The sequence below is a fragment of the Phycomyces blakesleeanus genome, assembly GCF_001638985.1.
Source record: "Phycomyces blakesleeanus NRRL 1555(-) unplaced genomic scaffold PHYBLscaffold_11, whole genome shotgun sequence".
Taxonomy (NCBI): Eukaryota; Fungi; Mucoromycota; class Mucoromycetes; order Mucorales; family Phycomycetaceae; genus Phycomyces; species Phycomyces blakesleeanus.
The window spans coordinates 544,594-570,887 of record NW_017265144.1 but is presented as its reverse complement, the minus strand read 5'-3'; the positions used below and the strand labels follow the sequence as shown (position 1 = coordinate 570,887).

The window sequence follows — 26,294 nt, the reverse complement described above, 5'->3', positions numbered from 1 at the left end:
GTAAATTCATTTAATCATTTAATCATATTTAACTCCACGCCCATTTTTTTGGCGGCGCATTGATTTTTTGTTAGAAAAAATCGCAATTTATGTGCCTCTCTCTTTTTTTTTTTTTTTTTTTACATCGCCTATCTAACTATATGTGCTCGGTGGGATATTTAATTTATTGTCCGATAACCGAATAATTGGATCAGACAGCAGTTGAATAAAATATCTTCTCTTAAATTTTAATTACTGTGTACACTACATTACACCATACTGTCCTATAATTCTTTATTCTATTTTATTCTTTAAAAGAAAATTATTATTTTAGTGCAGTGCAGTGCAGTGCAGTGCAGTACAGGACAGAACAGAACAGTAAGTACTACTCTTCAAAAGCCAGGCATTTGTTACACCTAAATATATATTATGTGTGCCTTTTGTGCTTTTAAACCAAGGTATTTTAATTATACTACTAGACTGGACAAGATGAAACCAAAATATCTGTACATTAGTATTATCTCTAGAGAAGAAAGAAAAGAAATCAAATGTATACGCACACATAATTCAATGTAATAATAATAATATACACTTGAGTAAATACATCTTCTTGTTGTCTCATATAGTATACTACATTATATTTATATTATATGACTCTTACAGCAACAACAAAAATAGACTTTTTTTTTTCTTTGATTTTATCTTAATATCTTATATTTTACATATAGTTTTCAAATCAATTAATATATATATATATGTGTATGCATTAAAGAGGGATTGTGCCATGTTTTTTCCATGGATTCTGGATAGACTTTGTCTTTAACAGATCCAACTGCTCTATTAAACGAGCCCGTGTAGTTCTATTATATAAAATAAAATCAATAAGTTCATCTCAAATATATATATATACTTGCCTCGGCTGTATAATATCGTCTAGATATCCTCGTCTTGCTGCTGACAGTGGTGTTGCAAATTTCTCTTGGTATTCAGCTTCCATTTTTGGCTTGTCATGATGGTTTCTAAAGATTACTTCAACTGCACCTGATGCGCCCATGACAGCAATTTCAGCTGAGGGCCATGCCACACTACATATATATATATATATATATAGCAGGTAAGCAAGGAATAACAATCAATAAAAAAAAATAAAAAATAAAAATGATATAGCAATTGTCAAAACAAAATGATCCTAACTTGTAATCTCCTCGTAAATGTTTGGAACTCATCACAATGTATGCTCCACCATACGCTTTTCTGGTAATGACAGTCAATTTTGGTACGGTCGCCTCGCAATAGGCATACAAGAGCTTTGCACCATGGCGAATAATTCCACCGTGCTCCTGGGCTGTGCCGGGCATAAAACCCGGTACATCCACCAGGGTCACAAGCGGGACATTGAATGCGTCGCAGAATCTAATGAACCGAGCCGCCTTGACAGAAGCATCAATGTCCAGTGCACCGGATGACACCAGCGGCTGGTTGGCCACCACTCCAACCGTCTTGCCTCCCAAACGACCCAAGCCAACAATAATGTTTCCGGCGTATTCTGGTGCAAGTTCAAAGAAAGAGTGTTTGTCGAGGATCTAAAAAATTTTATAAAAAAATAAATAATTATATATAAGATAGATGTACCAGCTATTATTACCGTCACTGTTGCTGTTACTGTTACTGTTATTGTAGAAACTTACTCTTGAAATTACTTCTTGCATGTCGTACGCTACATTGGAGTGTGTCGGTACAATTGTGTCTAGTGCAGCATCTTCTCGGTCTAGTGGGTCTTCACAAACTCGAACAGGCACCTGGTCTCGATTAGAAAGCGGCAAATAGTCAAAGAAATCACGCATCCTAACAAAACCAAAGCCAAGTCCAGTTAGACAATCAACCCATCAATTCATTAATTCATACAACTATATAAATAAACCCCAACTTCTCTTTCTCTCTCTCTTTCTTTTCTTATATATATATATACGCACACAATTGTATTACCTTTGAAGTGCTTCAATGTCATTGGCATAGGCATTGTGGGCCACACCACTCTTTCGCGTGTGAGTGATTGCCCCGCCCAATACTTCTTGATCGACCTTTTCATTTGTCACGGTCTTGACGACATCTGGTCCGGTAACGAACATGTGTGAAGTATCACGCACCATAAAAATGAAATCCGTCAATGCGGGTGAATAGACCGCACCACCTGCACACGGTCCCATTACAAGTGACAATTGAGGCACTACTCCAGAAGCCAACACGTTTTTCTAATGATGTATATATAAATCAATAAATAGTTAAAAATCAATTGATCTTGGTCTAGTTGAAATACCAATCTTCCCAACAACAACAACAACAAATAAAAAGAATAGGGTGATTTGATGAAACCTTTTATATATATATATATATATATACAGCTTTATAACCTACTTGAAATATATCTGAATAACCCGCCAGTGAATCAACACCTTCTTGAATACGTGCTCCACCCGAGTCCTGAAGCCCGATAATTGGAGCACCAACTACCACAGCTTGGTCCATGACTTTGAGGATCTTTAGTGAATTTGTACGTGACAGACTGCCACCAAATACTGTAAAGTCCTGACTATATACAAACACTCTACGGCCATGGATCGTTCCATGCCCAGTCACGACGCCATCGCCTGCAATCTAATACATGTGTGTATATATATGCATTCATATAAAGATAGTTTGATAAGTTCAATACATACATACATACATACACACATACACAAAGCATTATGAATAAATATAAAAAAATATGTCTCTCCTTTGTACACTTAATATATATATATATATATATGTGTGTTTGTGTACGCTACCTTTTTGGCATCCAAACCAAAATCCGTGCACTGATGCTCAACAAATGCATCATATTCTCGAAAGGTTCCCTTGTCTAGTAAAAGGTCTAACCGTTCTCGGGCAGTCAGTTTTCCCTAGATACCCTCCAAATTTTCCCCCCAGAAGAAAAAAAAAAAAAAAGCACACAATATCTTGACTTTAGTTATCTAGTTCGTTTCTTTTTTTTTTGGTTTTCATTCTGTTTCATGTACCTTGTTGTGCTGAGCATCCCTCTTTGTTTTGCCTCCGCCTTGAATAGATTCCTTTCGTTTCTCATCGATCGTTCGTTTCAATGAATGGGCTGGTGCGGTATATAATCTAGAGTGCACAAGACTCTGAGAAATGTACTTTTGACATGAGATTCCTCGAAATAAACGGGTCGACATTAAAAGGTGGATAAAGTCTTTTTATTTATTTATTTATTTATTTATTTATTTGGGTTGGTTGGTTGTTTCAACTTTTAATTATAAGCACACATACACATCACATAGGCACATGAAAGTACGCTAATCTCCGCTATTTGTTATATAATAAAAATATAAATATAAATATATATAAGAGAAATTAACTCATCCCTTGCTAGTAAATGTGAACAAAACTCACTAATCATTAATATGTATTTTTTGCACAAAAAAAAAAAAAAGATAAATAATAAGGGCGCGGGAAATAGGAGCATCTTGATACATTTACTTTTCTTCATTAATTAAGTATCATTATTATATTATATTATGCTATGCTATGCTATGCTATTCTATGCTATTCTATATACTTATTAATATATTTATTTATTTATTTATTCAAATAATCTCTTCTTTTAATAATAATAAAAAAGCATTTGCCAAGAACAGTTACAAAAAATAGAAACAATGGTAATAGTAAAGAAGAAGGATTAAAGTCAAAGCAAAGAAGCAAAGAAGCAAATATGTAATATATATATATATATAATGAAATCCAAAAAAAAAAAAGATAATTGCAAACAGTTCAGGTTATTGAACATTCATATCAAGGCGAGACCATTTTTGTGGCTAGCGATTCGACGGTAGTGTATAGTCTCCAGTAGGATTTTACATAACTAGATTGCACGTTTAATACACCAAAGGCAACAAGAAACCGAAATATTGCTTGGTTTACGAATACTTACTGTGGCTAATAAGAATCAAGTTACGAATACAGTAGGGTAAGACAGAGTAAAGCAAAAATAAAATAAAAATACAAGTAAGAAAATTAGTCAGAACATGAAAGATGAATCATTACAGAAAGCAAATATATATATATATATATATATATATATATTTAAGAAGAGGTATATTAAAGAAGATACTTGCACAGTCGCTTGATTTGTGTCGATCTGTTTTTTGTTTTGTTGAATTGGTTTGAGTACGTTTACACATTGAATTAAACTTTTTGGTGGATAATAGTAATAAGTTTTACCTGAACCACAGAGGTAGCAGGTTACAACTGACATAGTGTTTTGCATGTTGTTGTGATAAAGAAGAGAAGAGAGCGAGGTATATATTTGAGTTCTTTTGACAAAAGATAAAGGCAAAGCAAAGCAAAGGAAAGCAAAATAAAATAAACGAATAAATAGATAGATAGACAGATAAAGATAGTGTTTATATATCAGCTACAAGAAATTGACGATATTATTATTTTCTTACAATAAAATAAAATAAAATAAAATAAAATAAAATAAAAGGATTGGCCTGTTTAGCATAAAGGAGGGGGTGGAGCACAGACAAAAACAAATGTCTATTCATCAAATGGACAACAGTCGTTTGATTTTATTTATCTTTTGTTTGTTATATTGATGGAGTGTGTCTCTGATAGAGCACGAGTGATCAATCACACACTCACACACATATATATATATAGAGAGAGAGAGATCCATACGTCTACAACATCTACAGTATCTATAGACCTATTTACATAATTTTTTTTTGGCCTGAAGACCATCTTAAATATGCACTCTTTATGTACCTCTTTCGTTGATAACAAGCCAATGTATATCTGTCTATACATATATATTTTTTTAGTTCTTGGCCCATTTATCATTAATAATGAAAATTCACAAGTGATCCACTTTTATTTATAATATATATATATCTCTTTCTTTCTTATTTACTTTATTGTTTGTTTGTTTCTGTTAATAATTAGCAGTGGATTTAAAGTGGTAATCATCAGAAGTAGTGTAGCAGTGACCTTCATTGGTAAGATTCTCCAAGGCTGTTCTCACACTAGTTGCGGTGTGGAGACCCCTGAGCTTATTAATGATATCCTCAATGTGGACACCGTCACTACTTTCACCACAAGATTCAATGTAACTAATGATCTGATCGTTCAATGCTCTTCCGGATGTGTTGGCATTACCGGATGATACCACCTGTATATCAGAGCTCTACAAAGAGAAAGAGCAAGAGAAGCAAATTTCTTGTCATGAGATCCAAGTATTTCCTTGGCGCGCAAACAAAAATAAAAATAAAAAGTCAATTACCTTTGAGGACTTTGTAAATGTAAGATGTGAGTGGACGCACTCAATAAAGTGATAAGCAATTTCATTGAAATCAACAATTGGGCGTACTGTGAAAGCAGAGCAATTTGTGTGCTTGCCAAAGCTGTGTGGGCGACCAAAGACACGGACATATGTGTTTACACTTTGGACAAGTAAATTATCTTTAGTTATTCATATACGGCATATCCCCCCACCTCCACACACACACACACACACACACATGGATACAAGAGAAAGAAACATACGTCATTTCACGTCTCTTGGCCAAGATTTCCTCAGTGTCGGTTTGATTACCCCAGAATACAACATCAATAGCACCAGTACCATCTTCTACAGTGTAATTTGTGCTGCTTGCCTGTTCAGTCACTTTGCGAATAGTAGCAACAAAAGTAATCTAATTGATATCGTCGGTGTTGTTTAATAAAAAATAAAGAAATAAATAAATAAATAAATAAATAAAGTATATGCTTTACACACTGAATCCCAAATGCGCAGTAAACCAAACTTACATTTGCCACCTCTGCATCGTCGATTTTAAATTTACTGTCTGGAAGAATTGTAGCAGTGTTGATTTGTTTGATAGTAACAGCTCTCAAAGTCTGGTCTGCGGTGGGTTTCTAAAGTATATACATAATATTTTATACGAAAAAAAAAAGAATATTATGAGTATTGTTCAAAGAAGAGACAAGCAGCCAGACAGTCAGGCAGTCAGGCAGGCAGGCCGGCAGGCAGAGTACGGGAGAAATGACAGCTCAACAAAAAACAAATAAAAAAAAATAAAAAAAGGTACCTTTGCTGTTCCGTCATCGCCACCATGGGAATCATATCCTCCTTTACTAGCTTGTGTTGATTGACTAAAGAACCCTATTGACCATATCTTATTAATTGAAATTGTCGATATGTCAAAACAAATCAAAATGGCATTGAGATCTACCACTCATAATATCTTTCTGTTTTGGGTAAAGACGCGTGCTTACTTCTATCTGCTGTCTCTGTCGCGCTTGTCTAGAAAACTACGCGTTTAATTGGGACGCGCTGCAAGTCACATTCCTGCAAGTGATGTCACAAGCCGTACAGGTATAAAGGAATTAAACTTTCATTGATATGATAGTATTCTATCCCATATATACACATACACACTCATACACCTTTTTAATAATAATATATATATATATATATTTGATAATACACTTCTTTATTTTTTGTTGGTGTAAACAATTAATACGTAAATTATATGTATAAGCAATAGATTTCTTTATTTTTATTTTTATTTTTTAACAAAAAAATTCACAATAACTTTGTAATGTGATGAATGAACTTAGAGTATCAGTCTATACAGACCGGCAGAAATAAAGACTAGACAAAAGCGGCAAGAAAATTATTTTCGATTGAAATGTTAAATTATCGTGGCTTTACTTACGTGTACCAATGACACCAAGTCCTACTGCCTGTCCAGACTTGCTTGGAATCTTGTACATTACGGACGATTCTTTGAGTGCATAGGCACCTAGGGCAGAAAATGCAGTTGCACCTGTGATTTTACAGGCCAAGCAATCCTTGTACTTGTTTTCTTCGATATCAACAATTGGTTGGCTCGTCATTATAATATCAAAAAATAAACCAAACTTCTTTATTATCCTTCAAAAAAAAAAGGGGGGGCAGTTCATTAGTTTACAATGCGCAGTTAATTTGTTTTTCTTTTCTTTTCTTATAGATTTTTAATATCATTGTAGGTTAAATGTAATGCTAACCTTTCTTGCTTACTTTTTTTTTATTTGTTCTTGTATGTCTATATGCTAGACTTTTTTCTTTTTCTGGCAACTAAAAGAAGAGGAAATGACAGGAACAGCAAAGCATTTTTTAAGGTACACAGGCTTTGTACTCCGCTTGATCATTATATAGCAGTTGGTATGTTCAGTTGAAAGAAAAACAAAATAGAGAAAAAGAAGGGGGGAGAGCAAGGGAACATCTCTGTATGATGAATTCCTTGGAGCACCAAGGTACCCATGGTAACACTTAGAATAATATTTTCAGCCCTGCAAAACTTGCAACCAACATAATTGCTTTTTTTTTCTTTTTTTTTTAACAACTGGAAAAAAAAAGGGTAAAATGATATATATATGTAAACAGTAAGACAGCTTTAAAATATTGACTCTATACTAGCTTTGATTGTTACAAGCACATATGAATATTAGATAATGTATCACGGATTCTCTTGAAGAAGAAAAAAATCCTGTTCAGGGCATAAATTAAACATGCAATTTATTAATTTATAGATATACATTGATTTGTTAGAGTATAATTTTTAATTTGCTATATATATATATATATAAGAAGCATTCGTTATGAATTAATAAAAAGAGATGGATAGAATAAAGGTTTATTCTTTCAGGACAACAGCTTATAACCAATTACTTTGTTCGTTCGTTATTTTGTATATAGATAATTATACTTATGCTTTCTTTTATTAAAAAAAGGTATTGAGTAGAATTTGTGGATTACTGAACTTATCCAGATAAGCATACAAAAGTTGTAGTCTAAATGGGATCTCTAAATGGATCATTTCACGATTACAAGATTCCGATCGAGATTAAATAACATCCCTTTTTTGGCTAATTTTGATCAATCTACAAAGGTGTACAATATATATATGTATAAAATATAAAATATATATAAAATAAATATTTAAAAAATAATAATAATAAAAAAATAAAGAGGAGGTGCATCTATCAAGACAATCAAAGTAAAGATTGACATTATGACTGTTCAAATGCGGCTTATTCAGACATCCTTGGTTGATACGTGACAGCATATTAGCCCTGAGTAAATCTACTGTCTAAAAGGGATCAACTATTCTTGACAGCATCCATGACGACCACAGCATCGACATCAGCATCAGCTGCTAAATCAACATCCAAGTAATTACTTATTTATTTCTCTATACATATATATATTACAAGGACAATCATTTTGACAGCTTTTTTTTTTCTTTCTTTGTTTCTTTCATTGTTCAATCTCATCTATTTATTAAATCAAAAGTACAAGTACTCCAGTAATCCCACTTACCAATCAGCTCTGGACAGAAAAATATAAACCTACAAAGATTTCAGAAATCGTTGGCAACAAAATCTTGGTTGGCAGAATTGTTGAATGGCTTGAGAATTGGTGAGATATTGGTTTTTTTCTTCTTTTGTTCTGTAGTCGTAATAGTAAAAGTAGATCCTTTGTGATTGCTATTACATTGTATGGCTTTTTTTTTAAAAGAAAAATTCTTGGGAGGTTATTATATTCATATTTATCTTGAACGATAATGTATTCTCAGGCAAAAATATGCAGATGCTCGCGCAAAGGGCATCAAGGAAAGATATGATAAGAACAATATGAGTTTCTTTCGGTCGATATTGATCAGTGGTCCTCCGGGGATTGGAAAGACAACAACTGCCCATGTGGTTGCAGAATCATGTGGATATGAAGTTTTAGAATTCAATGCAAGCGATGTGCGAAGCAGAAAGGTTTTGGAGGTAAGTTGACTGTTATTGAGTAATCATTGTGTGATCCAATTCTCATTGCCATTATTGCTTTATTTTCGTTACCTTGATACTCTTCAATTATTATTATTATTATCTTTACTTATATTTAGGATAATATCTCTGAAATGGTTGATAATCGGACAATGACAGAGTTTTTTGTTGCCAGGCCAAAGGATGTATGTTTCTAATATATTTATACATATATATATTTAACATTTGCTTCATTAATAATAATAATAATAATAGCGGTGGTAAATACTTGACAACTAAGATTTGCGTGTAAATTATTACTATTCTTGTTTTAGAATGAAGTTCCCAAAAAGACCAAAAAGGTCGTCTTGATTATGGACGAGGTTGATGGAATGACATCCGGTGACAGAGGAGGTGCGGCTGTGCTGGCTTCTCTTATCAGAAAAACAAAGGCAAGATATGTCTAGTATAAAAACAAAAATGGATGGCTTTGTAGTTGATATTACTTTACGTCTTACTTATCCGTTTCTCTCTTTCTTTCTTTCTTTGGTCAATTAGATTCCTGTCATATGTGTCTGTAACGATGTTCGATCCCAAAAGGTTCAACCCTTGATCAATGTTTGCTTTGATGCCCGATTCACAAAGTAAGCACAAAAGAAAACATATGTATAATATTCAGTCTGCAGTTTATATATATATAAATATCAAATATCAAATATCTTGTTTATTTATGTGCATTTTTAAATATAGAACTCCTGCGAATCAGTTGAGATCTAGAATTATGACCATTGCATTCAGGTGTGTAAGATTGTATTTATTTATTTTTATAAAGAAAAGGTAGAATGATTGGTCAAGCTAAATGTTATGTTTTAGAGAAAAGCTTAAAATATCACCTCTTGCGATTGATCAACTCGTGGATTCTACTCAAAATGATATCCGTCAAATCCTCAATATTCTCTCTACCTATCAAGTTGCAGACGAGGTCATGGATCCAAACAAGGCAAAATCAATGTGAGTTTGTTAATAATAGTAATAATAGGACAAGAATATCGATATCTCATTTGTTGACAATAAACACTGTGTTTAGTGGTGAAAAATCCTTCAAGGATTCTCAACTCCAGCTGTTCGATATACCCTCAAGTCTAATGAACTCGGAGTCGTGGGATAAGAAATCTATTAATGAGAAATCGGATATATATTTTCAAGACTACATGATGGCTCCTTTGATGATAGCTGTAAGTATTCAAAATACTACATACATACATACACAACTGTGTATATGGCTACTAATTACTTGACTGATAATAATTCCTATAAATATTTACAGGAAAATTATATAAAATATGAACCTGACCGTGCCAATCTTTCAAATAATATGGGAAATCCGCGTATCACAGAGGCTATGAAGCTCAAGCTTATGGCTTCAGCGTCGGAATCAATAGCAGATGGTGATATTATTGACGCAACTATTCATGGGTAAATAAATAAAAAAAAAATTGGTTTAATATGCATGATATACTAAACTCACACCTTTATATATTAGACGCACTCAAGATTGGTCCCTTTTGCCAATTCATTCTATTATGTCTTGCGTTCGACCTGCTTCTTTTATTAAAGGCGAAATAAAAGGAGGTTCATATGGGCGCTTGAACTTTACTTCGTAAGATTCTAAAATACTTTAGAAACAACAATAACAATTCTAAGGCAAACTGACTTGGTTTGTGTAGGTGGATGGGTCAGAATTCCAAAACAGAAAAGAACAAAAGACAGTTGCACGGAGTCAAGACACATATGCGATTTAAAGCAGCTACTACAAGATCTGAAATTAGACGCCATTACATCCCTGCACTCAACAAACGTATTTTCTCATCGTGGAAAAATGCAAGTTTGAAAGCTTTTGTTTCTAGTATTTCTATTTGACTAACATGTATTTATTTTTGCTTTTTTAGGGAAAATACAAAGAAACTATCGAAACCATGGATGCATATTATCTTAGCCGAGAGAGCTTAGATTCTTTGAGTGAAATGGAAATTAACAAGAATCAACCAATATCTGAAATCTCGACAGCACAAAAGACAGCATTGACAAGAGCGTAAGTGTATAGTTTTAGTGTTGCTGATATTTGGGATCAAGATGTGTATTAATATTTGATTTTGGATTCAAAATAGATATAATAAGATGTCTCATCCGAGTCCATTTAAGAAAGAAGAAACATCAACCAAGAAAATGTCTGCTGCTGCTGCTGCTACTGCAGCTATCATAAAAGATGCTGATGAACTTGGTGATGATGGTGACGAAATGATAGAGGAATGGTAAATATATAGATGTATGTATATTTATATAAACACATTAAAATAAAAGAAAAAGCAAATAAAATGAAACATTTATTTTAATACAAAGAAAAAGTCTGAGGTATTTGGGACTGTTTATGGGTTAGTATCTCAATAATGGGAAAAGTAGATACTGTGAGAGTTGTGGTGATCCAGACACTCAGATGTTGGATTTATCACATATAAGAACATATTCATATTGGGATAGCGTAGTAGCTATCATCTTGTCAGTATAAAATATATATAAACGATTAAGTAATCAGCCCAATAATTATTACAGTGAGTACTGTAGATAATATCTTAAAGATTGTTAAGATAATTATATCATACTGCCGGGTAAACTGTATCAGATCGATATGGAGCTAATTTAGTAGGAAGTCCTAAAGCTCTAGTATAAAAGAGAAAAGAATAGCTAAGAGCTAAAGAAGTACGATTTATGACTTGATGTCATAATTGTAACACCGACACTAGTTAAGCAGTAAATACACTCTAATAACCAAATATAGTAAAGGAAGAAAGCCTTAAGAAACTAAGACGTAATGACAAGAGCAGATTGTGTTTTCTTATAAAAAGGGACACTTTTTATTTATGAATAAAGACAACTGATATACAGTCTCAAAGTATTTCTATACATCTCTATTATCAAATATTTTATTTTTCTATTGTTTCGTACCTGAAATACCACATGGGATACTTTGAGATGTTGGATTCATAATAAAAGATGAGAGAAAGAAGAATAGGAATTATGATGAAACACCACTGTATATAAGTTTGATAAGAAGAAATGTCAGTCATTTGACAAGGCATACGTATATGACATGTGCTACATATTGTTATACTTTTTTAAAAAAAGAAAGAAAAACAAAGTGCAGATAAGAAGTATGATGAGACTTTGTTTACTGATATAAAGAGAAATGATTTCCTATTACTATTTGCTATATGAGTTTATATAGACATTGTGTATGTATTTGAGATAATGATATGAATATATTATGTGATATCTATTTTCTTATATCATAGATGATATATTGTTAAGTTATTATCTACGCTCTTGTTTGAGTGATTAGTGATGTTGACTAAGGTGTGTGACCTTGTTATTGGTATATTTTTTATTTAATGATAGTGTGAGAAATAATGTATAATTGATACTGGTTGCTTATTCAATATGTCTTTGTCTTATTGTCTGTGCACTCTATTTGAATCTATGATTATGTTGGATACAACAACAAGTAAATCTGATATATTATGTTTTAAAAATTATTTTATTACAGGAATAATGAAAAGATATAAAGTATAGATAAATCTTTAGCTGAGTGTTTATATAGATTTTACTTTATTTTATTTTGTTTCATTTTATTTTGTTTATTTTTTTAAAAAAAAGCTTTTTGTTTTGTATTTTGTATAATAATTAATATTGTTTCTCATATCATTTATTTTTATTTCAGCTTTAAAATGTTTGATAGCTAAATTAAAATGATGTTTGTTATACAATATTGATTTTATATATAATAGCTGCAGTATTTGGGATTGTTTATGGGTTAGTATCTCAATAATAGGAAAAGTAGATACTGTGAGAGTGTTATTTATTAAAGAGACAAAATAATATTATTTATATCTATTACTATTAAATCTCTGTAATTCAAATCTCTGTTATATAATAGTTGATTTACACTATATGAGTATGTAATATATATGTACCTGGTGTATAACACTTCTGGAAATTGTTAACTTGTCAGATTCATTAGCAATAAGGACCAGTATTTAGCTGTAAGATCTGTTCTTCACTCAATTGTGGTATTTATACCACAGCTAGAAAATAAACAACTCAGGAGGTTGTCTAAATCAACTTAGAAATTAATTTAAATCAACTTGAGAGTTTGTTTAAATTAATTTGAGAATGTCACTATATTAAAAGAAAAAATCACTATTTTATAGTTAAAATTCTGTACTTTTATATAAAAATCTTTATATTTTTAATAAAGTCAGTTAATGAATAGTTTTAGAATATTCTCTTATATATGTTTATAGAAGTTATATTATATTATTTTACTTAAAGTATTATAGCAATTATTAATAATAAAATCAAAATAAAAAATTGAAAAATAAAAAGAAATCTTTAATAATAAATATATTAGAAATACTATAAAGTATAAAAAAATAATTTATAAATATAATATAATATAACTAAAATATCTATAAATTTAAAAGAAAATAAATAAAAACCATTTTATTAATGAAACTTATAGTTGCAGCTCTTTTTACTCTAGATAAATTGGATAATGATTATATTTTTATATTTACTAGACTTGTCCGGATCGAACTTTAACTATAATGTGTGTGCTACAAAACTTTGTTGCCACGTGTCATTTCAATCACATGCCCCCGTGGCGTAATTGGATAACGCTTCAGACTTCTAATCTGAGGATTGCGGGTTCGACCCCCGTCGGGGGTGCAGTGCACCATAAATTATTTTAGCCTTTTTGTCTGTTATACAAGGTGGCTTGCCTTGTCTATTTTAGTCGTTACCGAATATTTGTCGCCCAATCAGGAAACCGATTACACAGTTCTCTTGAGAACAACGATCTTTTATTCTTTTATTTTTGTTTATGATTCTCAATGGGTTTAACCAATGTTAATCATATTATAGTATGGAAAAAACAATGCGGATTAGGAATAGTGTCTTTTTAAACACTGTGGATTATTTAAGAATTGAGGGTATTAATTTTAATACAACAGACTTTTTAATAAATGAAAAAAAAGACTTAATTTATAATATTTTATTTCTACAATATATTGTATATTTTTGAATATTTTGTGAAAGCATTTGGTATTATACGTGGCCGCGGGTTACTCTATGCAAATATGATATAAAGTATTTAATGCAGTTAATGAAAAATGTCTTTCTGAAATAAAGAAAAAAAAAGAAAAAACTACAGCTTATATTTGATAAAGATGTTAACTACGTATTTCATGTTTTACAAAAGAAAAGCTCAAGATATATGTATTATTTTACTGTAATACTCTGGAGAGTAACCACAGAGAAAGAATTATATTTATGCTAGTACTTAATAACAAAAAAAAATTACCAGAATTTAGAGGGTCATTACATTTCATAGTACCGCCTCAAAAGTCAAATTTATTCTCATACCCAGTCTTTGTGTCATGACATTTCCTAATAGACAGGGGGTTACATACTCATATTTTTTTTCTTTAAAAGAAAACCTGATTTCTTGATCTTTACAACTTAGCAATATTAGTAAAAGTAAAACCTTTTAAAGTATCAGTCATTTCATATGTTCCATTATAGACATGAGCAGTAACGCCATCAAATTTCACCCATAGGTGCAACACGGGACGTATATATTATCTTTTATAAGCTTTCGAGCTTTTGGGTTATAGTTCCAATGGGCTGATCGACAGTACCTTGTTTTAGTTTATCTTATTTCTTATTTCTTATATTACTTTCCTATAATAAAGCAAAATATTGTCACAATATTACATACAGCTTGATGAACATTTTATAATTTAACATAATGAACAGTGCAATATTCCAAATAAATGGATTAAAAAACATTTTGTTTCTATAGGTGTTTTACTCTTTTATGTAGTAGTATCTTCAGGTAAAATTACCTAAATGTTAATAAGTAATGGATTTTTAAAATTATATCTCTTCATCTTAAAACTGTTAAAATAAAGATATCAAATATTTAACCTAGCTTTTAAAGATTTTCAACTTGAAAATACACACACATATATATATATATATATATATATATGCATATTCTTCCAGCTTGTAAATATGTACCGCAGATTAATTATCAAATTTTAACGCTATTCAGTGTAATTATGAAACTCGGATCTGATTACATAATACACATTTACAAAGCTGGGACAACAACAATCTAACACTATGCACATTCTTTTCGTATCAATTTTCCTATCAAGCCCAGTAAAATATTCAGATAATTTATTTAATATAAGTAACCTAAAATAATAGTTCTTTTATCCCTCTTAATCACATTTAATTTAATTAGGGTTTTCTTAAAAAAATTACACAACATTCTTAAGAGCTACAAAAAGTAACTTAAGAATTTTACTGCTATTTCTAAATGAATGCAAAAAAGGAGATTTATCATGCCCTCAACGTGCCCAAGAAAATAGATATAGGTTTCTGTACTATGAAGATGTCTGTTGATAGTAGATATGTTATGTAATCATCAGCACCTTGTTTGGAAGTACAGGGGGTATAAAGATCACTTGTATAAGTAAACACTACTACACAGGGGATGGGTTAAAATTCACACCTAATCTCAATAGATACGATTACTCCTCGTGGGAATTCGTTGCTCTTCCAGTAAAGTTCCTCTTTTGGATGACGTGATTACAGCTTGAATATAGAGAGGTTAAACCATAAACCGATCGAGCATATTGGCATCAGTCTTTAAGTTGTTTTTATTTTCTTGTTAAAAAAATGTATATATATATACTCGACCACCATAGTTTGGCTTTAATAAATATAAATATGACGATGTAAAGTGCTTGCTTATGCCAATGCCCTAACAGGCAAGGGAGAGAGTGTACAATAGACATAATAAGCATATCTTTTTAATATTCTACAATGGTAATGGATACAATATTTTATTAATAAAAATTTAATTGGACTGACAAAGATCGCATATGAGCAGCACGGTATACAACTATGAAGATTTCACGGAATTGATTAATAGAAATAGGAAAGTATATTTACAACAATTGAGCTAGAATTGATTTCCAAAATGAAATAAAATTATTATTCATTTCACAAGCAGCCTTTATTTCGTATCCTATCTTGAGTGAAATGTACCCAACGAGAAATATCATACATATAAAAAAATAAAAGCCAAATGACAAGCAAATTTAAATAAAAACTATGCTTCACAGTTCCTTTCATGTGAATTTTAGTGAAAATACAGTAGTTCCTTTTACGGAAGAAGGAGCAGTGACAAGCCGAAGGAAGCGGACTTCTACGTCACGCGTGACTCTTGATCGCTGATTGCTTTCTATTTTTTCGGAAGCCAACCCCTGCACTTTTTTCCCCTTGTGAAGCTTTAGAAGTAAAATGGTCGACAATCACTCTGCTGTCCTTGAAGAAATCAAGAAGAACATCCACAGCCTCCACGAGAAGTTTGCTGCCCTGGAGAAGAAGGTCGTCGAGGGCCTTCCCAAGCAGCAGCTCCGTATGGTTATCATGGGTCCTCCCGGTGCTGGCAAGGGCACTCAGGCTCCTGCTATCAAGGAGAAGTTCTGTGCCTGCCACTTGGCTACCGGTGACATGCTTAGAGCCGCCGTCGCTTCCAAGTCTCCCCTCGGTATTGAAGCCAAGAAGGTCATGGATGCCGGAGGACTTGTTTCCGATGAGATTGTCGTTGGCATGATTGAAGAGAACTTGGATCAGAATGCCGAGTGCAAGAATGGGTGAGTAACAATACGTATATCTTGTAGTATTTATTACTGCGATTAGAATATTTTGTGGAGAAGTTTAGTAAAATTAGACATGCCGTTTTTTTTTATCTTTTTTTTGGTTCACGGCATGGATTTTGTTGTGGCAGATGTTGTAAAAACAACTACTTTTTGATTGTGATGATGCACTAGACTTTTGATGAATAGAATCTAATGATTTGTCATTTATAGTTTCATCCTCGATGGTTTCCCCCGCACTGTCGTCCAGGCCCAGAAGTTGGATGATATGCTTGAGAAGAGAAAGAAGCCCTTGAACTCTGTTATCGAGCTCGTTATTGATGACAGTCTCCTTGTGTCCCGTATCACAGGTCGTCTGATCCACACTGCCTCTGGCAGATCTTACCACAGAGAGTTCAAGTGAGTATATAGAATGTGCTAATGAGAACGAAAATAGAGATGGTTGTGCTGATTATTTATATTATGTATCAGCCCCCCCAAGGTCGATATGGTTGACGATATCACCGGTGAACCTCTTATCCAGCGCTCTGACGATAACGCCGAGACCTTGATCAAGCGTCTCGATGCTTTCCACAAGCAGACCGGCCCCGTTGCCGAATACTACAAGAAGAAGGGTATCTGGTACGGTGTTGACGCCGCACAGTCCCCCAAGGCTGTCTGGGCTTCCCTCAATGCCATCTTCGATAGAACCCTTTAAAGGAATTCATCAGAATACGCATTAGACTACTGTATTTTGTTTTTCTATATCATAAAACGACGCAAGATTGCTTCGATTTGTTACAACCAATAAACACCACACCTATAGGCATCATTCATGACCAAACATTTGTCAACTTTCAAAAAAAATTACAACACACTCGGGATTCACACAAAATTTGGGGTGGGGGATATATAGACACACAAATCTCAGCCCATGTACCCCCTTTGAGATCTATTATCTCTAGTATATATTTATATATTATATATAACACAAAAAAAGAAGAAACCTCAAGATCACCGTTTTTAGCAACTTTCTCGTTAGAAGCCGATGCTTACCACTAAGGATATTGGCAGTTAATTTTATTTTCTAACAACTTTACACAAGTATACAAACGCGGGTTTTTGTGTAATTTCATTTAGAGAAATGCCCAAAGTATTACATAATCTAGCATTGACAGTCAACTCGGTAACTAGCTTAATATATATATATATATATGTGTGTGTTTTTTGTTACCGATGGCCAAAATAATAATAATAATAATAAAAGGTAAAAATAAGTAAATCACTACATACAGACCATATGGTAGTCTCAAGATGAAAATACAAGACAATTTGTACTAGAGCATTATTCGGCGATCTCTATTTATACTTTCAAGATACTATCAAAACATTCTCGGAAGATGCTTAGCTTATATTCATTTTCTCTATACCTACCAAATGTCTAAAATCCTAACAGAATTATCAATTATACACATACAGGCGTAAAAATTAGTATGAATATTTAACGTTTATTCAAACAGATTCATCAAACTGCAATACTTGGAAAAAAGGCAAGGACAATACATTATATTTTACCTTTTAACATACAAGCTGACTCCTAGTAGGGCTATATACTTGCTAAAAGCCTTTATAAGTTATATAACACTACTATCACTCACACAGTGCTCTTATGATACCTCTTTTATATCTTTTATACTCAATTTTAACTAAAAGAATAAGTAAGCCATGCTTTTATAAAATTCCGCTCATCTATTTTTTTTTAAATATATACATACAATAGTTTATGCTTGGATAAATATTATATCTTAATAATGAAAATTAATCGTACCAAGACATAAACTTCATCATGGTTTGTCACTATCAAGCTTAGTATTGGATATTGTTGAAGCACAGACAATCTGACACACCATTTTTATCTATTTTTTTTAAAAAAACATTCGTTGTTTATCACGCAGGAATCAAAGCGTTATTTTATCATTGATTTTTTTTTTCGGTTTCAAACCTTCAAAAAACGTAGTTGCTAAAATGGTAGTTTATTCCCATACATTTAAGATCATGAATATAGTTTTATCAAAAATGACTTTTGTTATATATATAAAGAAGAAATATACATCATGTAACCTGTAAAGAGGTATTTTTACAAAGCATAAACCTTTCTTTTCTCTTTCTTGAGATTAAGCATAGGGTGATTTTTAGAGAAATGCCGGTCCAAAGTAAGTCACGATCAATGCAGCTTTCCTTTAAGAATGCCTAGAAAAAAAAACGACTGCGGCAAGAATACATTATTTCATAGTAATGAGCGACAGTAGCGATGACTTCTCATCTTCACCATTATCAGATGAAGAGGAATTTTCAAGTGACGAGGAAAATGAAAACCAACTGTATAGACCTCAAAATGACCTAATCTTGGAGGTGTCTACACCAATTGCACAAAACAAAGTTAACACCGAGTTGAAGAACTTGGGTGTGGGATTAGTAGACCAGACAGTGCTAGAACAAAACATTATTGCACAGGTATAATAATAATAGTAATACATAAATCATCAAATAATAACTAGGTTGAATACCATAAAGTATTAACCCGGTAATGCTCTATCAAGGCAGACAAGGCCTTGACTGAACAAGACGATATATTGGATCAAAAACGATTATCCAAAACATACAAAGAGATTGAGTAAAGATTCTGAGAAATAATATATAGATATATAGAGAAAAAAGTTAGAATTGATACACTATTTGGTTCATGTGAAGTAACAATATCGTGTACTTCTTTTCAGAGCAGCACAAAAACAATTGGCTATTTTGAAATTGAAGCTCAAAGACAAGACATTAACCTCATTAGAAAAAGATGGGCTAGTACCACAATTTAATAAACAGGTAAGAAGGGCATACCAACTATCTAAAAGCTGTGTCTTGCTTTTCGGTTTTTTTTCTCATATGTCTTGATCAGGCTGCTAGATTACGCGCAGCAAAATCAGACGAAGAAGATATATTAAATCGATTAAAAGAACGAGAAGAAGAACGAATTCGTTCTGCATCAGGAGAAAGTGAGTGCAGAATGACTTTATCCAAGTATTTAGACTTGATCTCATATTCGACCTTTTAATAGCCGTAAATAAGAATTTAAGGCGCCACGATGAAACACAAAAGGAATATCTTATCCGTACTGGAAAAATAACCCCATTTGCCAAAGAGGCCGATTTTGAAAACGATATTCAGAGCAGCTCATCAGGTAGATAGATCACATATTCTCTCTAAAATTTCCAAATGAAAAAAAAAATCAACAAAGTATATGACCTACTATAGGGCCATCTGCCCCATCATTACCGGGATCTGAGGGACACCCTATGGCATTCAAACACACAGTAGAGCCTTCGTTTATATCCAATACAGATGAGAGTGTAAATGTACCAAAAGACACATTCCCGGATTTATATAATTTTGCAGAAAAAAACACACAAAAACAAAAGGCCATATCAGATGATGAATACGGTGCTTCTGAAGAAGAAAATGAAAACGAAGACGAAGACGAGCCATATATTAATGAAGAAAATATTGAAGACGAAGACGCTTACAATGATTTGAAACAAAGAAGAAAAAATAAAAAAGCTGAAGATAGTATCCGTGATCTGTTTGAAGACGACGGGAATGAAGCACACTATCAGGTAACACAATAAGCGTAACACTAATATGGATTTTGAAATATTAACTGGGTTTTTTTTTACTAGAAACGACTAAAGAGATGGCTACAAGCTAGAAAAACCACTATATATAGAGTTAATACGGTACGTATTAAATGTCCTGCACATTACAGGACGCATGTTTGCTTATTAAAAGTGGACATAGCCCGGAGCAGAAAATTTGCCTTTAGAGGAATTTGAAGAGTGTATAAAGTCTCAGCCTGACCTTGACCCTAGCACTGAGATATATCAACCGAATCCTGCTTATGAAGACGCTCACTTTGATAACCGCATGCGTGTTCCCGGTGAATTATGGAATGTTTTATTTGATTATCAAAAGACATGTAAGATTATTATAATTAATAAATTAATCTACCCATATACTAACATAATAATCCAGGTATCCGATGGCTATGGGAACTTCACTGTCAAGAAGTTGGAGGAATTATTGGTGATGAGATGGTACACTATTGTAACATACATATGTTGTACTATCAGTCTCACGCCTATTTTTTTTTTCGTTACTGCTTATAAAAAAATAGGGACTAGGAAAGACAGTTCAGATTATCGCATTTCTTTCCGGACTCTATTATTCAAAACTACTAGGCCCAGGCAAAGCGTCTATAATTGTGTGCCCGGCTACTGTGATGAAGCAATGGATCCAGGAGTTCCATCAATGGTGGTCACCAGCGCGCGTCGCTATTTTGCATTCAAGTGGAAGTGGTTTGCGACTATCCGACCCAAATAATATCGACTTTGAAGTGAACGAAGATGATTTATATTATGAAGAAATGGAAGACGATTATGAGCCTGATAGACGAGGGCAAAAATCAAAATACCAAAAAAGTAAAGGAAGATCTAATCTTCTTTTTACAAAAACCGGAAAGAATGCAGCCGCAATGGTAGATCGGTTTATCAAAAGCGGTAATTTCTCATGCAAAATATAGGGACGCTTTGTAGCTCTAGAGTAACTGTACTTATTATTCTATACTTTAGGTGGGATATTGATTACAACTTACAGTGGTGTTCAGACCTACCGAGAGATATTGTTAAAACACAAGTGGGGATACGTAGTATTGGATGAAGGCCATCAAATAAAGAATCCTGACTCTGAAACAACGTTAGCGTGTAAACAGTTCAAGGTATATCTTGTAGCATGTTTAGTAATAAACATGTCGTACTAATGCATACTTGTAGACACCGCACAGAATTATTCTTTCGGGTACACCTATTCAAAATAATCTCAAAGAGCTATGGTCACTTTTTGATTTCATATTTCCGGGAAGACTTGGGGAAAGTACCATGTATAACTGAGACTAAAAAAATGTACATATTCTTACCTGCATACCTTTAACAGACCTTGCCTGTCTTTCAATCGCAATTCTCGGTTCCTATACGTATAGGTGGATATGCAAATGCGACAAACGTACAAGTCCAAACTGCCTATAAATGCGCATGCATGCTAAGAGATCTTATAAATCCATATCTGCTGAGAAGAATGAAGGTGGATGTTGCGCAGGACCTGCCAAAAAAGAGTGAGCAAGTAAGTCAAACCACTCGTAATAATAATACCAATACTAAAGTGAATAAAAATAACTAATTAATTGGATTCTAGGTATTGTTCTGTAAGCTCACAAAGCCACAAAGACAATCATACGTACAGTTTATCCATTCTGATGACATGGACTCTATCTTGGAACATCGAAGACAGGTCCTTTATGGAATTGATATCGTGAGAAAGATTTGTAATCATCCTGATATCATTGATATATCGAAAGCAAAATCGGTAAGTATCACTTTTTAGTAATGTGTTTGAGGGACAGCCAAGTTTCTAAGGTATCAGAGTAGAACCCGTCTTATGGCGATCCAGAGAAAAGCGGAAAAATGGTTGTAGTGAGAGCTCTCCTCAATTTGTGGAAAACCGAAAAACACCGCGTGCTTCTGTTCAGCCAAACCCGCCAAATGCTTGACATTATTGAGCTGATGGTTAAGAGTCTTGGCTATAACTACCGTCGAATGGATGGCACAACACCTGTTCCACATCGTATGGCACTTGTACATGAATTTAATACGAACGAGGATATCTATGTATTTCTTTTAACGACCAAGGTGGGCGGGCTTGGGCTTAATCTTACCGGTGCAGACCGTGTCATCTTATACGATCCTGACTGGGTAAATATTTACTAAATCTACCAGAGAAAGAACCCGAATTCAAACTAATATATATATATATATTATAGAATCCATCAACAGATATTCAAGCAAGAGAGCGTGCATGGCGACTTGGACAGAAGAAAGACGTTACTATCTACCGTCTAATAACGAGTGGAACAATAGAAGAAAAAATATATCATCGTCAGATTTACAAACAGTTTTTGACAAATAAGATTTTGAAAGACCCAAAACAACGAAGATTTTTTGATGAAAGTATCTACAGAAAAAAAATTAATAAAAAACAAAAAAAGCTAACATCGATTCTTATAGGCAAGTAACTTAAAGTCCCTATTTACTCTTGGAGCAGAGGATGACACGTCTACAGAGACTGGGAGATTATTCAAAGGAACAGAAATCCATAATAAAGACGATCAACCGGGGAGCTCTAGTAAGAATAAGAAGAAACGAAGTAAGAATGATGACGACAATCGTCAGTTGAAATCTCTTTCTGGAGTGAGTGGTGTCGAGAATTAGTAAGTCTGTACAAATAAGAACATTTTTATTAGCTTAAAATAAGCTCATTTTTACTTTTATTTTTATGATAGTAACGGCGAAAAGAAGGATAAGAAAAAAAGAAACCACGAAGCAAGTGAAGAGGATGGGGTTCTACAGAGCCTTTTTGATATGACGGGTATTCAAAGTGCTCTTAAACACGATCAAATTATGGATTCGACTTCCCACGATGATTTATTTGTCGAGCGTGAAGGTAAGTGCTTTTATAATATCAACTTTCCCAAACTTATTTGATGTAATAGCTACACTGATTGCGGAAAAGGCAGCAGATGCGCTGAAAGAATCAAGGAAACGTAGACGAATGGCAGACATTGGAACGCCCACATGGACAGGAAGATCGGGTACGTTGTATAGTTCAGTAGTATATAATTATACGCACTTATTAATGATTATCTTATAGGAACTGTTGGAGCTCCTCGTCATATTATTGAAGTTTCATCATCTAGATCACTCCCTTCTTCTCCAGCACCTCAACCACAAAGATTTGGCTCCGGATTCAAGGGTATATCGACGGGGAAAGGTAGTCTTGGATCTTCAAGTAGTTCAGTTTTGGCACAGTTGAGAGGAAAGAAAGCTCTTCAAGAGGGAAGACCAAGTACAGGTAAACATTTCTACTCTTTTCTTTCTCTTTCTTTACCAAGCCTAACAATATCCAATAGCACCCCCAGAAATACAAAGTGATACAAAGCAAGAAGGATTGATTAATAGAATCCGTGATTATCTTTCTGAAAACAACGGTCAAGCTCAAAGTAATGCTATAATGGACGCTTTAGACATAGACATTGACAGAGAACAAGTCGCGGTATTTCGAAAAATGCTGCAAGCCATTGCAAGATTTGAGAAGGATGCCCAAGGAAGGGGCGTGTGGACTCTCAAAGAAGAGTATTATTGATACACGCCTTCGTCTAATTTAATGTACTTATGCTACACCATATACATATACATACACATACACATACACATATACTTATATAATTGACACTAAACATCATTTAAACATACTATTCTTACCAATTCTTTAAGCTTGTTTTATTATTGACATTGGAAATATATATATATATATATATATTAAACCTCCCATATCGTATAAACGGTTATACTTCTTTTTTTTTTAAAAAAAAGGCCTACGATAAAGGCCACACTGTGAAAAGAATAGTTGAGATCCCACATAAAAATTTCCAAGAAATCTCTAGAATTCCACATGTCAACCAATATACTTGTCAAACACTATTTTCATCAATATTTTGCACATAAAAAATAATACATCGTCAGAAATTTTGTTGTTGTTGTTGTATAAGTAAAAATTTATCAAATTGACCAAGAAACAGGCCTTACTTCTTATAAAGGAGAGGTAGGTACATGGGAAAATATTAATGAACGCACAAACCATGGGGATAAAGTTGTAAGCTAATAAGTATAAAGGCAAAAAAATACAGAAAATACAGATAGTAAGAAAAACAAAATAAAAAGGAGAGAAGAAGAGAATACAATAAATGAAAGTAGAGTGAGTACAAGAGAGAGACCAATTTTATGAGATGTGATGGCTGAAGGAAATATTGCAGCGATTTGTTCATAAAAGCAACTAAATTGGCAGGAATAAAATGGAGATCATCAAAGATTGTTCTCTGGTATGCCTCCCAAGCTGCGTAATCCGGTTCATTAGCCCGATATATTACAGTCAAAGGTCAATATAGTAGAGAGAGAGAGTAAACTTGTAGAGGTTTTCCATCAAGTTTTTACAAGTTCACACCCTTTCTAGTTCTAACGCTTTTTTATAAGGAAACTGTTAGAGTACTTTCAGATTTTCTTTGCTTTGAGTCTTTGATTGAAAGATATTCGAATTTTATATTCGAATTTAAAAATTCTGTGTAAAGAGACTCGTCAGGTTGTTTTTAGTCTTCTATAAAGACATTCGATATGCAAAAGACAATATTTTAGTGATACCGAAAAGTAAATATAAAGATGATGTTAATCCAACATTCTACTTTCAGTATATATCTGCCTCTAAAAATTACAATAGTCAAAAGTCTACCAACTGGTATTGGATAAAAGGCACTATATATTCTTCAACTCAAGACTCTCGTAACAAGAGCACGTTTTTTGTAACGTACACTTATGAGATTTTAAAGTATTTATTTTTCACCAAAGAATCAGAAAAAAACTCGCAAGTATTCTGTTTAATAAAAAGCTGAAAATCTTAAAAGTATTTAACTTGCTTTTTGGTAAATTATAATTAAAACACAAAGGTCAAAGAGCGCCCACAGCGGTTTATTAAAACCTGGAACCACATTTTCCTTATTGCTTGAGTGGTTTAGGGAAGCACTGAATTTTGATATCCGTTAAATAATTGTCTAAAGAAATTAGTCAAAACATTTATTTACACAAACAACTGTGGATGATCTAAACGTGTAGTATAAGTGTGGCTGGGGTATAACAGTTCCGGGGATTGTTAACTTATCAGATTTATTAGCAAGAAGGAACCAGTGTTTGGTCGTGGAGTCTGTTCTTCACCCAATTGTGGTATGTATATCACAAATGCAAAGTTCGAGAACAGTTATTTAGGCTTGAACTGGAGGAGGTAAATCCTAAGAAAGTGCGGTCTGAGAATATAGGGAAGAAGAGGTTCGAGAGTAAAGTTGAAGAGGAGCAGAGAGAGAGGATCACTCAAATTGTTTTTGTAGTAAACGAAGCCATGTGTCTGTTTTTTTTGTAATTGAAAGACAAAGTGTAGAGTGTAAATCATGTAATTAAGAGTATCTACAGTGGTATTATTCAAAGTTGGCTTTATATAATATATATATAATTTGGAAAATGTAGTTCAAAAGAAGAAAAAGCAGCCCTAGCTATTACATTTCTAAAATTATTTACTGAAATCTTGAATCTTTTATGACCTACTTTATAGATTTCCATTAATATTTTTTTTTAAAAAAAAATTGCCTTCCTGTTTTAACCATTTTTTCTTCTTCTTTAAATAAAATAATAATATAAATAATAATTAGAAAAACTCGAAAAAAGTATGCTTACTACAAAGCTGATAATATTGAAAGTATTTAATTTGCTTTTTTGCTAAATTATCATTAAAAGACAAAGGTCTAATAAAATTATTTTAAGAAAAGAAGAATGTATTCGAAAATATTATTATTTTTTAAGTGCTTCATTTCGATTAAAAATAAAAAGTGCTAGTGCTGCAGATTCTCTAATAAAATCACAGAGTTTTAAGAAATTTTGTAATTTTTAAAGAAAATTAAAAGGGGGGAGTGAGGGAGTGGGGGGGGAAGGGTAAGTT

At 33.0% G+C, this 26,294-nt stretch overlaps 7 protein-coding genes and 1 non-coding gene across 8 annotated transcripts; 5 read left to right on the top strand and 3 right to left on the bottom strand.

The window, feature by feature from the left end:
* Positions 1-745: 745 nt before the first annotated feature.
* On the bottom strand, positions 746-3,212 carry PHYBLDRAFT_155427 (hypothetical protein; the record flags this gene model as incomplete). The annotated part of the gene is made up of 8 exons (XM_018433402.1): positions 746-839; positions 894-1,064; positions 1,174-1,562; positions 1,668-1,824; positions 1,966-2,231; positions 2,395-2,634; positions 2,808-2,921; positions 3,039-3,212. The coding sequence occupies 8 exons, from the start codon at positions 3,210-3,212 to the stop codon at positions 746-748; spliced, it is 1,605 nt and encodes a 534-aa protein (XP_018291329.1).
* A 1,670-nt stretch (positions 3,213-4,882) lies between these two features.
* On the bottom strand, positions 4,883-6,301 carry PHYBLDRAFT_56018 (hypothetical protein). The gene is made up of 6 exons (XM_018440206.1): positions 6,270-6,301; positions 6,126-6,199; positions 5,845-5,952; positions 5,581-5,729; positions 5,318-5,477; positions 4,883-5,221 (listed from the first exon to the last, which is right to left on the bottom strand). The coding sequence occupies exons 1-6, from the start codon at positions 6,274-6,276 to the stop codon at positions 4,970-4,972; spliced, it is 750 nt and encodes a 249-aa protein (XP_018291328.1). The 5' UTR covers positions 6,277-6,301; the 3' UTR covers positions 4,883-4,969.
* A 266-nt stretch (positions 6,302-6,567) lies between these two features.
* Positions 6,568-7,151, bottom strand: PHYBLDRAFT_158900 (hypothetical protein). Its single transcript, XM_018433875.1, has 3 exons — positions 7,100-7,151; positions 6,756-6,973; positions 6,568-6,691 (listed from the first exon to the last, which is right to left on the bottom strand). Exons 2-3 carry the CDS (start codon positions 6,934-6,936, stop codon positions 6,654-6,656), a joined length of 219 nt encoding a protein of 72 aa, XP_018291327.1. The 5' UTR covers positions 6,937-6,973; positions 7,100-7,151; the 3' UTR covers positions 6,568-6,653.
* Positions 7,152-8,203: 1,052 nt separating this feature from the next.
* PHYBLDRAFT_145688 (hypothetical protein) lies at positions 8,204-11,151 on the top strand (the record flags this gene model as incomplete). The annotated part of the gene is made up of 14 exons (XM_018431514.1): positions 8,204-8,253; positions 8,375-8,500; positions 8,658-8,856; positions 8,976-9,041; positions 9,171-9,296; positions 9,394-9,479; positions 9,586-9,633; positions 9,709-9,846; positions 9,923-10,070; positions 10,163-10,311; positions 10,379-10,495; positions 10,563-10,734; positions 10,785-10,927; positions 11,004-11,151. The coding sequence occupies 14 exons, from the start codon at positions 8,204-8,206 to the stop codon at positions 11,149-11,151; spliced, it is 1,716 nt and encodes a 571-aa protein (XP_018291326.1).
* A 2,392-nt stretch (positions 11,152-13,543) lies between these two features.
* Positions 13,544-13,617, top strand: PHYBLDRAFT_t140. The gene has a single exon. It is a non-coding gene; the product is annotated as a tRNA-Arg (tRNA).
* Positions 13,618-16,258: 2,641 nt separating this feature from the next.
* Positions 16,259-17,442, top strand: PHYBLDRAFT_124985 (hypothetical protein). Its single transcript, XM_018429022.1, has 3 exons — positions 16,259-16,619; positions 16,836-17,021; positions 17,094-17,442. The coding sequence occupies exons 1-3, from the start codon at positions 16,264-16,266 to the stop codon at positions 17,317-17,319; spliced, it is 768 nt and encodes a 255-aa protein (XP_018291325.1). The 5' UTR covers positions 16,259-16,263; the 3' UTR covers positions 17,320-17,442.
* Positions 17,443-18,896: 1,454 nt separating this feature from the next.
* On the top strand, positions 18,897-23,900 carry PHYBLDRAFT_145686 (hypothetical protein; the record flags this gene model as incomplete). The annotated part of the gene is made up of 22 exons (XM_018431513.1): positions 18,897-19,115; positions 19,202-19,275; positions 19,379-19,478; positions 19,552-19,648; positions 19,711-19,833; positions 19,908-20,002; positions 20,072-20,266; positions 20,330-20,386; positions 20,448-20,625; positions 20,682-20,743; positions 20,824-21,205; positions 21,278-21,423; positions 21,479-21,578; positions 21,685-21,824; positions 21,897-22,067; positions 22,130-22,453; positions 22,522-22,581; positions 22,766-22,968; positions 23,041-23,201; positions 23,251-23,349; positions 23,409-23,609; positions 23,668-23,900. The coding sequence occupies 22 exons, from the start codon at positions 18,897-18,899 to the stop codon at positions 23,898-23,900; spliced, it is 3,420 nt and encodes a 1,139-aa protein (XP_018291324.1).
* A 709-nt stretch (positions 23,901-24,609) lies between these two features.
* Positions 24,610-26,062, top strand: PHYBLDRAFT_168639 (hypothetical protein; the record flags this gene model as incomplete). The annotated part of the gene is made up of 4 exons (XM_018435911.1): positions 24,610-24,636; positions 24,883-25,136; positions 25,479-25,586; positions 26,008-26,062. The coding sequence occupies 4 exons, from the start codon at positions 24,610-24,612 to the stop codon at positions 26,060-26,062; spliced, it is 444 nt and encodes a 147-aa protein (XP_018291323.1).
* Between the last annotated feature and the right edge of the window lie 232 nt (positions 26,063-26,294).

Excerpts from the sequence above, each read along its gene's own strand:
- PHYBLDRAFT_56018 (XM_018440206.1), bottom strand. Across the intron at positions 5,730-5,844 it reads ACGATGCAGAGGTGGCAAAT|ATTACTTTTGTTGCTACTAT; the intron begins GTAAGTTTGGTT and ends GATATCAATTAG. Across the intron at positions 5,478-5,580 it reads GCCAAGAGACGTGAAATGAC|TGTAAACACATATGTCCGTG; the intron begins GTATGTTTCTTT and ends ACTTGTCCAAAG.
- PHYBLDRAFT_158900 (XM_018433875.1), bottom strand. The coding sequence starts at position 6,936 with ATGACGAGCCAACCAATTGTTGATATCGAAGAAAACAAGTACAAGGAT. Across the intron at positions 6,692-6,755 it reads ACTTGGTGTCATTGGTACAC|TCTTTATTTCTGCCGGTCTG; the intron begins GTAAGTAAAGCC and ends GCTTTTGTCTAG.
- PHYBLDRAFT_124985 (XM_018429022.1), top strand. The coding sequence starts at position 16,264 with ATGGTCGACAATCACTCTGCTGTCCTTGAAGAAATCAAGAAGAACATC. Across the intron at positions 16,620-16,835 it reads AATGCCGAGTGCAAGAATGG|TTTCATCCTCGATGGTTTCC; the intron begins GTGAGTAACAAT and ends TGTCATTTATAG. Across the intron at positions 17,022-17,093 it reads TCTTACCACAGAGAGTTCAA|CCCCCCCAAGGTCGATATGG; the intron begins GTGAGTATATAG and ends ATTATGTATCAG.